We start from the raw sequence: 16,393 nt of genomic DNA on the forward strand, positions 1-16,393 counted from the left end.
AGGTGGAGGGAAGGCGGAGGTTGCATGTGGGTTGAGAACGCATCCTGCCAAGTCGCTTCACTCGTGTCCGACTCTATTCAACCCTCTGGACTGCAGCCAGCGCGTCTCCTGTGTCCATGGGGAGGGTTAAGAGCGAACCAGACTAAAAACCAACTCTGTGGAGAGGAGCAGAGCCAGTGGGCTAGAGAGGTCAAAGGGGATGGCCCGGGAGTGAGTGTTACAAGCCCCTTTGATGCTGGTGACTGTGAACTTGTAGTGATCCTTATGGTCCTGTGGGTGGTTGTTGGGCAGAGCTCCCCCGCTGAGGTCCACACAGAACACCAGAACGAAGGGCAGACCCCTGCCCCAAGTCCTGAGCTGATGACGGATGGCGACAACGATGGGCCCCTGCAGAGAAGCGTGGGAGACTGTGGAAGAACTGACAGCAAACCGAGGACCCAACAAGAGGTTCAGGCCCTGAGAGCAGAGCATGTCAGGGGAAGAGAAGAGAAGGGTGAGGGAGGTAAAGGGGCCGGAGCGTCTGTGAAGGGCTTTCCGTGCCACGTGCGAGTGCTGGACTTGACTCCCTGGTTAGCAGGGAGCCATGGAGAGTTCTGTGCTGGGAACTAGAACGATCAGGTCTGTACCTGAAAAGATGGTGTTGACTATTGTGTGAGAAGTTGATGGGAGGTGGGGGGGAGGGTAGTGGTCAGTACTGCAGACAGGAAGTGTTGGGAGGCGATGTAATCTTGGCCAAATGATAAAATAGTTGCCTGAATGAAAGAAGTGACACAGAGGATGGGGAAATGGGGGTCCCTGGGAAATATTTAGGATCCACTTTTCACCGTGTGGTTCTTTCTGGGGGGAACAGGGTCCTAATTGGCTAAGGCTCCACTAATATGAGCTTTATACTGGATACATTTGGTAATTCTTTATTGGTTAATCTAAAGAGAGTCTGTTCAAGTTTTGTATTTGTCTCATGTAGGTAAAAACTTTTATTATTCTTTCTCCCCCTAGGAAGAAAATATATGGTCTTTATAGACAGCTGTAAGATACAAAAAGAGTAGTCACCCCCTCCATCCTCTCCACCCAGTTGTAAATATTTCAGTGTACTTTCCTCCCATCTTTTTTTTTTTTTTCAGAAAGCAGTGTTATAAATTGAGAGCCCTCTGGTAGGGGAAAGGGTTGACCTGGAACACCATTTCTGAAGCTCCTCAAAACCAGTGTGACTTTTTGAGTTTTCTTTTACTCACAGGATGTGGTCATTTAGGGTTCTAATAGGTGTTATGTGACCTTTTGGGGTGAAGCCTTAAAACACAGCTTAATGAGTGATGACTTGAGTAGCAGACTTGGAGGAGAACTTTGCCCCAGTCACCATGTGTGAACGCACGCAGCTAATTTCAGATACCTCATGGGGAAGAATCAATGGCAACAGTGAGTCCCACTTAGTCTGTTGGTTCTTGGTGTGGCAGTGGGACACTGGTACCAACCAGCGAGCCAGGCTGAGTGCATATCTTAACTGACTTGTGGGCTGCAAGCAGTAGTTATGTGAGACCCTGCTGGATAAGGTGCCCCTCCCAGGACTTTAACTTATTTATTTAACATCCCTTTTAACTTGGTCTGAGACATTATCTTGGACCTGGGAGGCTTTGGGCCGTTGACACTTGTTGACAGCTTTCAGAAGATGGATGGAAAAACAAACCCTGACAAGGTTCATGCGTTTGTTTTCCTTTTGGGTCTTTAGAAGAATGTCGCCCCCGTTATTTCACATAGAGAAAGAAAAAAGTTGCACCTCGTTATCAAAGTTAATATTTCCCTAGCCTGACTTAAGGACAGCTCTAGAATATGTCTACGTTTTGCATAACGTATAATTAATCAGAGTGGGAATAGGAAATTCATCACATGGACCGAGTTCTATTTCTCCCCACTTTTGGTGCCTGTTTCATTTTAGCTCACAAAAATTCAGTAGTATCTTAAGTATGTAATTATCTGTTAGAAGGGTTAATAGGTATATTTTATATCAGAGCATCATCTCTTTGGAGTAATAATAATTATCTACTAATGCAAGGAGATCAAACCAGTCCATCCTAAAGGAGATCAGTCCTGGGTGTTCATTGGAAGGACTGATGCTGAAGCTGAAACTCCAATACTTTAGCCACCTCATGCGAAGAGTTGACTCATTGGAAAAGACCCTGATGCTGGGAAGGATTGGGGGCAGGAGGAGAAGGGGACGACAGAGGATGAGATGGCTGGATGGCATCACTGACTCGATGGACATGAGTTTGAGTAAACTCCAGGAGTTGGTGATGGACAGGGAGACCTGGCGTGCTGCGATTCATGGGGTCACAAAGAGTCAGACATGACTGAGTGACTGAACTGAACTAATGTAAAAAGCATGGTTATAATAGAAAAGTGAGGATCTCATGTTTGTTGTTGTTTAATCACTCAGTCGTGTCCGACTCTTTGCGACCTCATAGACGGTAGCCTGCCAGCCAGGCTTCTCTGACCATGGGATTTCCCAAGCAAGATTACTGGAGCTGGTTGCCATCTTCTCCAGGGGATCTTCCCGACCCAGAGATCAAAACCTCATCTCCTGCACTGCAGGCAGATTCTTTACCACTGAGCTAACCAGACAAGCCCATGTTAGGCATCTAATAAATATTTATCTATCGGTATAATAGTGACTCGTATCTACATGTGGCTATGAGGAAGAAAAAATGATCCATTTACCACTCTATTAAACAGATAGAACTATTGATTCACAGATTCTGAGACAAGATTAATATAAATTATTTATTACATTTCTATTGATTAATGCTTCTCAGTCTTAAACTAGGATGAATGTGGGCAAGTTATTTTACAGGTATGATGTGTGAAATGAAATGATTTGGGGCTGTTAGCTTCACAGTGAGTTAGAGATAATTCCACTGCATCTGTCTGTCTGCCGTCTTCCTGTTTTCTTCTGGGGATAGAATTTGCCTTGGAGAAGGCAATCCGCGTCATTTGAGCGGGGTACTGTGTCTTTGTGTCTCTCCACCTGCTCCCTCCCTGTGGTCACATCACCCCCTCGTCCCTGGAATTCATGGCCATGGTGGTTCTGGACTTCTGTTTTGGAGCTGTCAGGAAATGAACTTTTCTGCTGAGGTCACTAGGAGCTTGAGCTTCTAGGGCTGCCAGGGCCATTTTGCTTCCTGGAAGACCTCTGCATGCCAGAGCACCCGGAGGAGACTCGAGAGATAGAGCCAGAATCACGGCAGTACATGTGGCGCCAGACTCAAATTCCTAAAGCAGGCACAGCCCCATTGCAGGACATAAAGGCCCGATTTTCTCTGAGCTGGTTTCGGTTGTGTTTCTGCCATTTGCAACCCCAAGAGTCTGCCTCGTAGAACAGCTCCTGGGATAGTGGAGGGCAGGAAATGGGGAAAGAGCATCTGAGAGATGGGAAAGTGGATGGTGGGGTTGGGACCCTGGGTAAGAGGGGAGATTTTCGATGAAAGGAGTTCCAAAAGGTTGATGGGTTTTTATAAGGGAAAGAGACTGGGACAAAAACTTATTTTGGAAATGAACATAAGCAGAAAAGAAGTTGTTTGCTGAGGAAAAAGCACATATCATACCCTCCTGGACAATGCAACTGCTCTCATGTTTGACGTCCTTACAGTCCTCTGTTGGGACGTTGGAATTAAAGGGATAGACCCATATTGGGTTGGCTTAAGCTAGAGATCCCCTGGAGGAGAGCTTGGCAACCCACTCCAGTATTCTTGCCTGGGAAAGCCCATGGGCAGAGGAGCCTGGCGGGCTGTAGTCCATAGAGTCACAAAGAGTCGGACAGGAATGAGCGACTTAGCATGCATGCACACAAGGCTAGAAAAGGTGGAGATGGAGCCTTGGAGGTAATAGATCCAAGGTGTCAATGTGGGACCTCTCCTCCATTTCCATTTATCCTGCTCCATGGCCACAGGCAACCCAGGAGGAGGGAGGACATACTTTCCTGGGCTTTTGGTTTGTTAAATCCCCAAGCAGAGACTGTTTGAATGAGATACCCACTCAGTAAACCAGCTACTGTGTCCAGGTATGGGGTGAAGCACGGGGTGACATGGCCATTTGAGACCTGATGACCGGAGCCTTCACAGGAGGGGCCTGAGATGGTGGGCCTGGGCTGAGCGGTTGTCCACGTGCATTCCCTGAAGCAGCGAACCACTGCCGGCGTATTCAAAGCAAGGAGGATGCATAAAAAAGCCAGTGAACAGTATGTTCTAAGGGCTGGTAAGACTGCATTGATATTTTATTTTCAACATCAGTTGTAGGAGTTTTACTTCTCTGGCTCCAAGTAGTTGGAGCCAACTGAAATGATAATTACATTATGAAAAGATGATAAAGCACAGGGGGAACAAAATGTGAGTAGATGAAGCCAGCTCTATGTTCTAAAATGCTTAAATGTCTCACCTGAAGATACACTGCTTTATGTTCTGGGAACATGGCTTTGAAGCTAGACCAAAGCCGTGAAGCTAACTAAAAGGCATTACAGAAAATGCATGAAAAGCAGCATAATGAGCTCTGATCCCGTGGTGCTGGGAGGACTTGTCGATCCCTCCCTGAAAGGACCCGAAGGTCTTGGTTAGCTGCTCTTGCTACCCAGATGTTGCTTGTCCTGATACATTTCAGCATCCGTGAGAGTCAGAAGCTGGTGCCAAGTTGTGGCATCCTGGGGTTCAGTTGCTGCGTTCTAGACCTCAGTTCCCATCTCTGGATGGCTGACTTGCCAGGAACATAGAAACAATAACATCTCTTTTTCATCCAGAAGAAATAATTCAGTAGAATTCCTGAACTGAGTGTGTGTGTGGGTGCGTGCGCACAGACACTCGAGAACTGCCAAGAAAGTTATTTACACAAGAGTTTCTGTGTTATATTGGATAACACCTTACCCACATTTAAATAACATGATTTGTAATTGGAATCCTCATTAGTCCTGTGAAATCAAATTAATAGGTCATGAAGGAAAGATTATTAGAAATACTTACAGAATGTGTTTGAATACTGAGGGAGGGAGGGAAGGTGAGTAGACGGGACGTGTGTAACTTGAACTCCTTCAGTAGGGAATATAGACTCTCACAGGCAAAGAATTTTTTAACACTTATAAATCATTTCAAAGTGTAACTCACTCTACAAATAGATTTATTTTCAGGGATGGTTTATTTACTATGTCATTTATTGAGTGCCTATTTGTATAGCTCTCTTTGACATTAAGGATGATAAATTCATGTCTTAGGAAGCCTGTCATTGAGATCGTAGATAAGGTGGACATATTGAACAGTTTTGTTGTGTTGTTGTTTAGTCGCTCAGTTGTGTCCGACTCTTTGCGACCCCATGGGCTGTAGCCCACCAGGCTCCTCTGTCCATGGGATTCCCCCGGCAAGAATACTGGATTGGGTAGCCATTCCCTTCTCCAAGGGGATCTTCCCAACCCAGGGATCAAACCCACAACTCCTGCATGGCAGGTAGATTCTTTGCCACTGACCCACCATTAACTGCTTTTTTAAACAGTGGCCCTGTTGAAAGTTGTAGAGAAGAGGTCTGTATCAGTTAAGGTTTGATCAGGATGCGAGAACCACTGTGAGCAATATGAGGGTCTACCATAGAGGTTAGGCCTGGTGCAGATCCCTGGTAAGGATGCCATGGGCTGGTGCAACCCTGGGTGTGATGCAGGCCTTGTGTCTGGTGCTGGGCCTGAGGAAGGCAGAAAAGAGCAGGCAGGAGTGACCCAGAAGCCGCAGGAGGATCCTAAATGTAGGAGAGCAAACTGGACCACCGTGTCCGTTACCCGCTGCTTTCACACCTGCACCTTTGATGATGCAGATGGCCTCCAGGAGAGCGGCGCGCTTGGCCATGGAGCAGCACACAGACGTGGCCCGAGGTCACGAGACATGGACGAGCTCGGGCATGGGCTGCAGCCCGGGGAGGTGCAGCAGGAGCCGGGGCAGCTGCGGGCCCAGTGTCCCTCAGGGCCAGCAGTGCAAGCCGACAGGTCCCAGCTACTGTGTGTAGCCACAGTCATGCCTGACCTCACGCCAATTTTGCAGGTGTAAACATGGCCGCTCCTGCATCCCCAACTTCCAGGTGTTTCTGCAGGTGCCCCAGAGCCAGAGCTGGGAGGAGGGGGCGTCTGGGCAGCCTCGCTCCCGGGGAGCTGAACAGACACGGCAGTGACCCTCAGGGCTCGCGCTGGTCGGCCTGGCGCTCGGCACGGCCTTCAGTCGTTTTTCCAGATAAGGTGGTGGCAAAAAATTACATTAGTGAACAGGATGAAATTCTCCCCCTTACAACCAACAAGTCACTGACGGACTCCTTGAAAGAGGAGGCAAAGCCCCTTTATTCCTCTCTAGGGCATGTTCATTTCTCTTCCAGCTGAGTCACAATATCCCTTGGTTCTCTGTCACTGTCATCCTGTAGCACAAGAGTAAATACTATTAACATATATTCAGTGGTAGGAAATGGGGGGCTTCCCTGGTGGCCCAGTGGTAAAGAATCCGCCTGCCAAGCAGGAGACACAGGTTCGATCCCTGGGTCGGGAAGATCCCCTGGAGAAGGGAGTGGCAACCGACTCTAGTATTAATAGGCAAAACGTGGAAACAACCCCAGTATTCAGCACATGAATGGATGTACAGCTGAGTCATGGTCTCCCTAGCCTTTGTAACTTCAATACTGAAATGTGAGAGTAAATGCTATTGACATTTATTCAGTGGTAGGAGAATGGGAGATGATTAAATGCTCCTATATAGCCCCGTCTGACTTCTTATTAATATTTCCTGGCCTTCGACTCCAGCAGCCCGTTTTCCCAGGTCAGCTGATTCTTGGTTGATTCAGTCTTCAGGATACGTGAAAGATTCTGAAATCGTGTATGGCACTAATGCTCTAAACCTGAAACAGAGGCTTTGAAGAACGCAACCATGTACCTAACCTATGGTTTTCAAAGTATTGCATGTTCCCGACAGAGAATTTTTCTCTCAAGAGTACCAAGAGTATTTGCAGTATCAAAATTAAAACAAAATTTGCTGTGGAAAAAAACTGTAGAACTAAAGCAGAAAGAAAATAACTATTTCATGCTGTATTTAATTTTTTTTTCAATCTTTTTGCAGTTTTTTGAGGTTCCGTTTGATTCAAACATGAACAGGACGAAGAACAGACCTCTGGTTCGTGGACAGATCAGGTAAAATCTTGAATGTGTGTCTCTTCCATGTTACAAATCGTTCCATTGAGCGTCTGTCCCAGATCATTTCCCTGTATTTTTTAAAAGTATGTATTTACGTGGCTGCATCAGGTCTTGGTTGTATCCTGTGGGACCTTTCGTTGCAGTGGTCTGACTCTAACGGTGGCATGTGGGCTTAGTGAGTGCACAGCGTGTGGGACCTTAGGTCCCCACCAGGGATGGGACCCTGGTTCCCTGCATTGCAAGGCAGATTCTTCACCACTGGACCACCAGGGAAGTCCCCTTTTCGCTGTATTTTGCCTTGAGTAATAAAGAGAGAAGAGCACTGCCGTGCCCCACCCCCGACCCCGACCCCCGCCCCTGGTCTCATTAGCACAGCCAGAGTCCACGCCTGTGTCATCAGCGTGAAGACTGAAGGGCGTCCACCCCCTCGCCCCCGACATAGAACCGTCTCAGTTCTCCACCTCTCGCCTCTGCAGAGTTGTCTTGGAGGCAGATGCTCTGAGGGCCCAGCCCTGTAAATACAGACTTTTCTTTTGTTCCCTCTTAATTTAACTCAGCCACCCTCAAACTTCAGTGGACCTAGTCATCGTTTCCCAGAACTGTACATACATAAGCCTGCGTGTCCTTTATGGTGACTTCAGGGGATCATGAAGGATGACTCTGAGCGGAATCCACTTCCACGTTAGGGCTGACCTGCATGGGCTAAGTGTTCTGCAGCTCACAGCGTCTTGAGAAAGTCATCCTGGGGCTTTGTTCGCCAGACTTCGTGCTCACGCCTTGCTTTTTACTGAGCTACTGTTTGTCTCTGACACTTCAGATATTGGAAAAGCTGACACTGAATACATACTTGATACATAAGGCATATTGAGATAACTGGCTAGTTTTGAAGTAGTTACAGTAAAAGCACACCCTTTACATCTTAGGCCACAAAAAATTTCTCTAACATTTTTGAGAATCAAAGGGAAAAAAAATCTTTACAGCTAAAATTCCATTTCATGGCCATAAACATCCATGACATTGCATTATTCTTTGCTTCGTTTTCCCAAGGAGAATACAGAGGACAACTCTTTTAACTATCTGTTGGTTACCTAAATAAAATGCCAGTTCTGCGTGTCTAAAATTTTTAAGGTTAAAAAAAAAAGCGTTAACTATTTGGGAAAAGACTGCTTCTTCTGTCTTTAGCAGAGGGAAGAGGCATTTTTATATTAAGATGACATGTGCGAATCCCTCCTCACTCTCGCAGGGCCGGTTGTGAGTTCCTCTGGTGGTCTCGTCTGGAGAGCAGTAATTGCAGGTGACTGGTTCAGTTTCCTGTGGAAACACTTGACCCCGAGGCCCTCTGCTTTTTACTCTGGCTCCAGGCCTCTGTGGCAGAATTATCTATCAGAGTCTTTAATGGCTCGGGGGCCACCTGATGAACTTGAGTACAGTGTCCTCCACATCACTGAGGAAGCATTCCTGAGGCCCGAGGCTGGACTGGAGTCTTGGTGCATTTGGTAGAGAGCTTGGCATCTGCGTCTGAGGACATCTGGAGAGAGGAGCTCCAGGGTCAGGATGGCGCTCATCCCCCCAGGATCAGCTCCTCCCCGCAGACCTGACCTCTGTTAACTGGGGCCCACACCCCCGCATCTGTGCCCCTGAGGCTGAGCGTCAGCATGGCCGAGGCTATGCCCAGGGGACCAGGGCTCTGGAGCCTGGATGACGCCGGGGGAAGGGGGGTAATGTGGGGGGAGCGGAACTTGTCCAGGGCAAAATCAAGACGGAGTTTGACACTCCGAGCCGCCTGTCTTTCTGTTGTTTTACATCCTCATGAGTATCATCCTTCCTTCCTGCTGCTTACCTGTCACACACGTGTCCAGTGTCCCTGAACACCTTCCATGTGATGAAGCTCTGTGTTTTGCTTGCAGCGCTGCTCCTAACCGGATAAAGTGGACTCCGTGGTTTTTGAGTGACAGAGGGGAGGGGTCGGAGGATGAGGCGTGGTCCAGAGTAAATGTCCTCGGATGCTCTTCCTCAGACAGCCCTTGTTTCTTCCGGGAGGATGGGACCAGGTGTTGTCCACTGCAGGTTATCACTGCCAGAATCTGATACCTGTTTTTGGCAGCTGGCAACCCCGTTTCTGCCTTCTGATCCCCAAGCTCAGGGTCTGGAGAGCAGCTTGCAGAGTGAGGGTCCTCGGCTCAGCCTCCCTGGGCCTCCAAGCGCCTCTGCCAGCCCCACTGCCCCACTGGTTCCTTCCCCTCTGCCTTTATATCTGGATGAGCAGTCCTTCTGTCACAGAGAAGAGCCTGTTCAGTCAGCTGCTCCATCTGGTTTTTCTTCTCTTCTCCTCTTTTTACTGCTGGTCTTCTAGAAGGCGTGGTCCCCTCATCCCTTCCACCCCTGTGTCCAGGCTACTGTTTACTTCCACCTCGTTCCTCTCTGCGTGTTGGGTCTTCAAACCCCAACCATGCATGCTAAGTCGCTTTAGTTGTGTCTGACTCTGCGCGACCCTATAGACTGTAGCCCACCAGGCTCCTCTGTCCATGGGATTCTCCTGGCAGGAATACTGGAGTGGGTTGCCATGCCCTCCTCCAGGGGATCTTCCTGACCCAGGGGTCAAACCCTCGTCTTCTATGTCTCCTGCATTGGCAGGCAGGTTCCTTACCACTAGTGCCACCTGGGAAGCCCCTTCAAACCCTGTTTCCACTTAAATTGACTCATCATCAAACTGGGAACCTTGGCCTTGACCCCCAGGCCTGCCGGCCAAGTCCTCTGTGTCAGGTCCAAGGCCCGGTGAGAGAAGGTTTGCTGGCCAAGCCCTGGTCCAGTGCCCAGGGCTGAGGGCAAGGTGTGGGAGACAGTTAAGCATGGGTGGGGGGTTGTGGGGGGATAGCACCCAGGCCACTCCTACATGGCTGCTTTTTCCAGCAGCCTGCTTTTTCCATCAGGGCCCTTGGCCCTGATTCTGCTTGATTGCCTTCCAACTGGGGTCCACTCCCCAATTCAGAAAATGCTCTGCACGTCCCAGTCCTTCTCTGATTCATAGTCAGAGCCTCGGGCAGACGTTCTGAGGGGTGATGTTACAGGTGCATGCCTCCTGGACCCGGCCGCTCTTCTGTAGGTGCGTCTCCTGCTTCTAGTTGGGGTTTTCTGTCTTCTCTTCACCCTCCTGTTAGTTTTCAGGCAGAACAGAGATATACATCTTTCTCTTACTTGAAGTCCTGCAGACTCATATTTCTAAGATATATATATATAGCTTGTGTATTTTTTTTTCTAAGTAATAACCTTTTTTTCCTGGTCTCGCCTAACTAAAATTAATCTTAAGGATGTCAAGACCAAATGTTTCTCTATATTTTAGAATTAAATAATTCCCTTGTTTAATTCAATTCATTAAGAATGTATTGATTACCTAGAATGGAACCGGCACTGTCAGTTTTATTGTTAAATCGTGCTCAAAAGGCATCGAATCTGGGTGGAGAAATTATGCCAAATGCATAAAATGCTTAGCAGATGAGATGGGGCAGCCCATAAACATGGATCGAGGGAAATGGAATGAATTGGTACAAACGAGAAGTTCTCTGAGAGGTCAGAAAGGGAAGACTCAGATAAAGACCAGCTGGGCAGTGAAAGCTCCCTGAAGAAATCAGACATGGGCTGGGCCTTCTCGGTTATTTTCATTCCGTCTCCTTTGAATTATCCATTTTCCAGCTCCCTCATGTTAACAGGGAAAGAATACATGTCAGAGTTACTTTTCCCAACTTAATGGATCCAATGAGAGTGATCCAGAACTTGTAAGCTTTAGGTGCGGGCTGTGAGCAGAGAGATGGAGTGATAAGAGCAGAGAGGAAGGTTATTCTTCGAGGGGATAAATTAAAACACTCGGAATTAGGGGCAGCCCATACCTGGTTGTGAAATGAGTGATGAAGATTGAGTTTTCGAAGTGAAATGAATGGATTGTTTAGTTGGCATTATTAACTTAAAGAACGAGGTTTAGCCAAAGTATTATAGGGATTTACAGGAGACATTTTTCACATTTACTGAAGGTTTTACCAGTAAGCACTTAAGCAAATGTAAACATTTAGCGGGCTGCAGGGGACCTGGGAATGTTATTCATCCCCCTGTCACGCTGGTCTAGTAGACACGTACCGGCCCGGGTGAAGCTCTGCAGGGTCCGGGTGGTTATGATTAGTCTCTCGGTGTGTATATACTGCAAATGTAATAAGAGCATAAACATTTTATAAGTGTAGAAATTTCTTTTTCTTTAGTGTTCACCAGTCATTAAAAGTGGCAGAAAGAACAGATTTGGTCTCAACTTTAAGAACAGCAGTGCTAATGTCCAGAACTTTGTCCTTAAAATAAAATCATTCCATCTTGCCGAACCATAGTAGGAAGAACAGGCAGAAGAAAGTCTGTTTTCATATCATCATTCAGAGTCATCACAGTGGGTGAATGAGAGGGACACGAGTGTCTCCTCAACGTTAATCTCTCTCTCTCTTTCACTCATTGTCATAAGAAGGAAGAAGGCATTCATGACTTTTTGGAAGCATCGTGAGTTGTGAATATTTGTTGACAGCAGTCCTGGGCATGGGAGACCCTTTGGCCCCCAGGCCCCTGTTTACAACCAGAAAATACCTACAATATTCTAAGAACCATGAATATAAAGGGTTAACTATCACATCACAGTTACACAACCAATCCCTTGCAGTCACGTGAGAAATACGTCATAGGAGCAAACACCTTTATTAATGACCTGGAGTCATTTGGTCTAACCTCCTGTCACTTCACTTCCTCTTTTTTCAAATGTCCTGTGCTAAGTCACTTCAGTTGTGTCTAACTCTTTGCAGCCCCAGGCACTGTAGCTGCCGGGCTCCTCTGTCCATGGGATTCTCCAGGCAAGAATACTGGAGTGGGTTGCCATTTCCTTTCAAATGAGACGATGTAAAACGATTTGCCATCATCAAATGCTGCTCCCCTTGGGAGCAGTCATCTTAAGGTCGCATTCTCTGTCTTGCCTGATTTGTAAGGGTTTGTTTCAGCCAACATTTTGGGCCCCAGCCTTAGACACAGGGCATATAAAGATGAATGGTACAATGTCCATCAATGGATGAATGGATAAAGGTGTGGTACGTATGTACGATGGAATACTACTCAGCCATAAAAAGAAGTGAAATGGGGCCGTTTGTAGAGACGTGGGTGGTCCTAGAGTCTGTCATACAGAATAAAGAGAGTCAGAAAGAGAAAAACAAGCATCATACATTAACCTATGTATTTATACAGAAGCTAGGGAAATGGTACTGATGAACCTATCTGCAGGGCAGGAAGAGAGACACGGGCATAGAGAAAGGGCTGTGGACACAGTGGGGGAAGGAGAGGAGGGTACGAAGAAGGTAATAGCATTGACATATATACAGTACCACGTGTGAAATAGATGGCTAGCCGGAAGCTACCGTATAGCACAGGGAGCTGAGCTCGGCGCTCTGTGATGATCTGGAGGGGTGGGGCAGGGGGAGGGATGGGGAGGAGGCGCAAGAGGGAGGGGATATGTGTGTACAAACAGCTGATTCACACTTGTTCAGCAGAAGCTAACATAGCATTGTAAAGCAAGTACACTCCAATTAAAAAAGAATGTGCAGTTTGCACCAAGGTTCTGGAATTCTTAAGGATAAGATTCCTAGTTTTCATTTCTGTCCATGAAAACCAGGTTTCCAGGGTAGTGGTCCAATCTCACACCCATGAGAGGAGGGACCACCTTCTGAATTCCTCTGTCACCCCCAGGTCCCTGGAAGATCCGGGAATCCCTGTCTCACCCGTTCACCTGCCTTTATGATCTTTCCCTTCGTAAATTCGTTTCAGCAATATCCACTTACAGAGATATTAATTCCTCGGTTCTCAATGAAACCCATCACAGCTAATGTGGTAGATTTGTAAGAGCACCTCTTTTCAAAACAGTTATTTGTGGAGACTTCCCCAAAAAAACTCAGGTCAAAGCTCAAATGTGGGATTTATTCAGGAAATTAAAGTTAAATTGGCTTGGTTTGATTACACTTTTGAGTTTTCTTTTGTTTTTGAAGAAAGGGAATTTTATTTTATAATTTAAAAATCATTTATTCTGGAAAAATGACCAAGCAGTATGAGATTAGTTTTTGTGTAAACCAATTATCTGCAGAGCTGCTTAGAATATAACACCTTCTTGATTTCGTATAACATTTCATAGACCTCTCTGACACATTACTTAAACAGAAAGGCCACATTTCTCCAGTAACTCATTTAAAAGTCAGGCAATTTAAATTGTGTTTAAGTGGAATGAGTAGGTATCAAATTAAAGCTTGTGTATTCTCATTTGTTCCTAATTTCTATAGAAAATTACACTTTGATAGAGCTACTAAAGGTTGGTGTTTAGTAAACAAAGAAGTACTAGATTTTATGGGAAGAATAAATAATTCATAGAAACGTGTTAGCAAATTTCCCCCCACTTGGATCTATTAGTTTCTTTTCCCTGGTAGCCTTGGGCAGGAAACGCCCGAGTAGAAAGACCTCACACTGGTGCTCAGTAGAAAGGTCTCTCCATTTAAAATGTAATTCAGTTTTGGATGTGAGTTTGGAAATGAACCATCATTCCACCCTCAGCATGAGCCATGAATCTATTTGCATGAATGAGTAAATGGATATGAAAGAATTTTTTTTTTTAGTTCAAGAAAATTGCTGGTCCTTTTCCCACCTCTGTTCCCCATCCATCAAGTAATGCTGTTTTCCTTATTTGTACTTTTGTTTTTCCTGTTTTATTGACAATTAGAAATGTTTGCAACGTCATCATGTCCATTCACCTGCTTTTATGATCTCTCCTTCTAAATTTGTTTCAGCAGTATCCACTCACAGACATATTAATTCCTCGGTTCTCAATGAAAGCCATTACAGCTACTGTGGTAGATTTGTAAGAGCACATTTTAAAAAAATGTTTTTCATGTGATCAACCTAGTTTTTCCTGGCTTTGATTTATATTTTTGTGATTTGCTATAATAAAATAAAATTCTTGATTTAAAGTTATAATCGGAGATAGAAATATTCTTTGGTTATAATTGTTATCTTTAGAAACATGTTTCACTCCGTCATACCTTTATAATTTATAATTAAGAATTGACATTCTCGAGGCCCTCTTTCTCTGGGGTCACCCCCCAGCCCAGGGAAACCCAAGGAAGCTTCTTTATTAACCTTTCTTCCAGTCTTAGGTCTCGAAATCAGGCCTCAGAGTAGCACTTGAAGTGGAGATGAACTGCTAATGAAATTAAATGATGAGTGGAGCAAAAAAGAGTGATAAAAATGTAAACAAAAATTTTGAATGAAGAATAAGTGATAAAAGGAGAAATAACAGGGCAGAGGGTGTCCTTCTCCAGGTTCAGGGTACTTACCAGAACCCATAGGAATGGGGAGAGGAGGTGGGTCTTTTGGTCAAGGGCTGAGCAGTATGATTAAGAGAAAGAGTATGATAAATAACTGACCTAAAATAACAAGAAATTGGTGTTTTACAAAATTTCTCTTCAAGTCTTTGAGATTTAGCTCTGAGCATATTTTATGAGAGTAAGGCAGAAAACCATAGTTGTGTGTAACCAAGATGAGACATGATCGTACTTTTTTAATCTTTCTCTATATCAAAAACAGATGTCTTTATTAAAACAGCTAAACTTAAGCAACTTTAGTATCACCATGATATTTAAAGATTTCATGGTAAATCAGAATTTTTAAAAAATAACCCAGACACCCCACTTGATTTATTTTCTCTTTATTCTTGCTCCTCCTCTTCCTGTTTCCAGTCTCAAAAAGAGCCCTTTGCTTCTTTCACTAATGTAAACAAAGACTCTAACCAAAACTCTCACTTTTCTTTTATTTAACTCTTTTATTCTGCCTTATTTCAAACAAGGCTTCCTTTAACTTGTAAGGTATATAAAACGTAACAAAATTGTCCAGGAAAAAAAAAAGTCAAAGAAAAAGAAGCCTTGAAAGAGACAGCCCTGGTGTCAGTCTACCCAAGACCACTGGGCGGAAGCGGGGCCCACTCCCTGCCACCCTCCTCCTCTCCACGTGGGTTTGGGGGCGTCCAACCAGTCCACCCTAAAGGAGATCAGTCCTGGGTGTTCATTGGAAGGACTGATGCTGAAGCTGAAACTCCAGTACTTTGGCCACCTCATACGAAGAGTTGATTCATTGGAAAAGACCCTGATGCTGGGAGGGATTGGGGGCAGGAGGAGAAGGGGACGACGGGGGATGAGATGGCTGGATGGCATCACCGACTCAATGGGCATGAGTTTGAGTAAACTCCGGGAGTTGGTGATGGACAGGGAGACCTGGCGTGCTGCAATTCATGGGGTCGCAAAGAGTCAGACGCGACTGAACTGAACTGAACTGAACTAGAGGGTAGATTACAGGCTGTTGTTTGTTGTTGTTTAGTCAATCAGTTGTGTCCGACTCTGCAACCCCATAGCCCGCCAGGCTCTCTGTCCATGGGATTCTCCAGGTAAGAATACCAGAGTGGGTTGCCATGCCCTCCTCCAGGGGATCTTCCTGACCCAGGAATCAAACCCGAGTCTCCTGCATTTTAGGCAGATTCTTTACCATCTGAGCCATCGGAAGCCCTCTCTCAAGTGAGTGTGTGATAAAAATTGTATAGTGGGGTGATGGCAAGTCACTTTCCTCAAAAAAAGCACCTAACGTGGACTTCTTCTGAGAGGGAAGTGAATGGTGTCCCCCCTGGCAGGCAGAGGGCTCCTTCTCAGAAGCAGGTCAGACCCTTTTCTTCCTCAATTTAAGCAGCAGAAAGGACTTCTGCCCAGAGGCCTCCCCATGGCCTCCACAACCTATGCTCTCTGACCCCTCCCACCCCTGAAACACACTTCCCCACCCTTGGCCTGCCCCCCATCTGTCCATCCAGGCTTGGCTTAAAAGTCCCTGAACCTCCTGTGTCCACCCCAAACCCCTGCTACCCCAGAACTGGGTTCCTGCTCCCTGGCGGCTTGCTCCCCACTCGGTTGTCCTGCCTATCTTACTGTCTCCCACCCCAGGATAATCACCCCCAGGATGAAGACCATGTCTGTCTTGCACAGTGTATTACATCCCAAGTCTGTCCCTTTTTATGAAAATAATTTGTGCCTCCCAGTCATTTCCATCTCAGGGGACGCAGTAGGAAGTTAGGCTACGTATGCAGTGGTGTGAACTAAAGGAACTGTGAGTCCA

General features: G+C 46.1%; 1 protein-coding gene across 2 annotated transcripts in view; it reads left to right on the forward strand.

Annotated features, from left to right (window-relative positions):
• Positions 1-16,393, forward strand: part of LOC133057242 (protoheme IX farnesyltransferase, mitochondrial) — a 108,193-nt gene that overhangs the window by 73,641 nt on the left and 18,159 nt on the right. For both annotated transcript variants that reach the window (XM_061143519.1, XM_061143520.1), the window contains exon 5: positions 7,113-7,183. In XM_061143519.1, coding sequence (XP_060999502.1) covers positions 7,113-7,183 — 71 coding nt within the window. The remainder of the gene's footprint in view (positions 1-7,112; positions 7,184-16,393) is intronic.

Source organism: Dama dama, chromosome 5, assembly GCF_033118175.1.
Source record: "Dama dama isolate Ldn47 chromosome 5, ASM3311817v1, whole genome shotgun sequence".
NCBI lineage: Eukaryota > Metazoa > Chordata > Mammalia > Artiodactyla > Cervidae > Dama > Dama dama.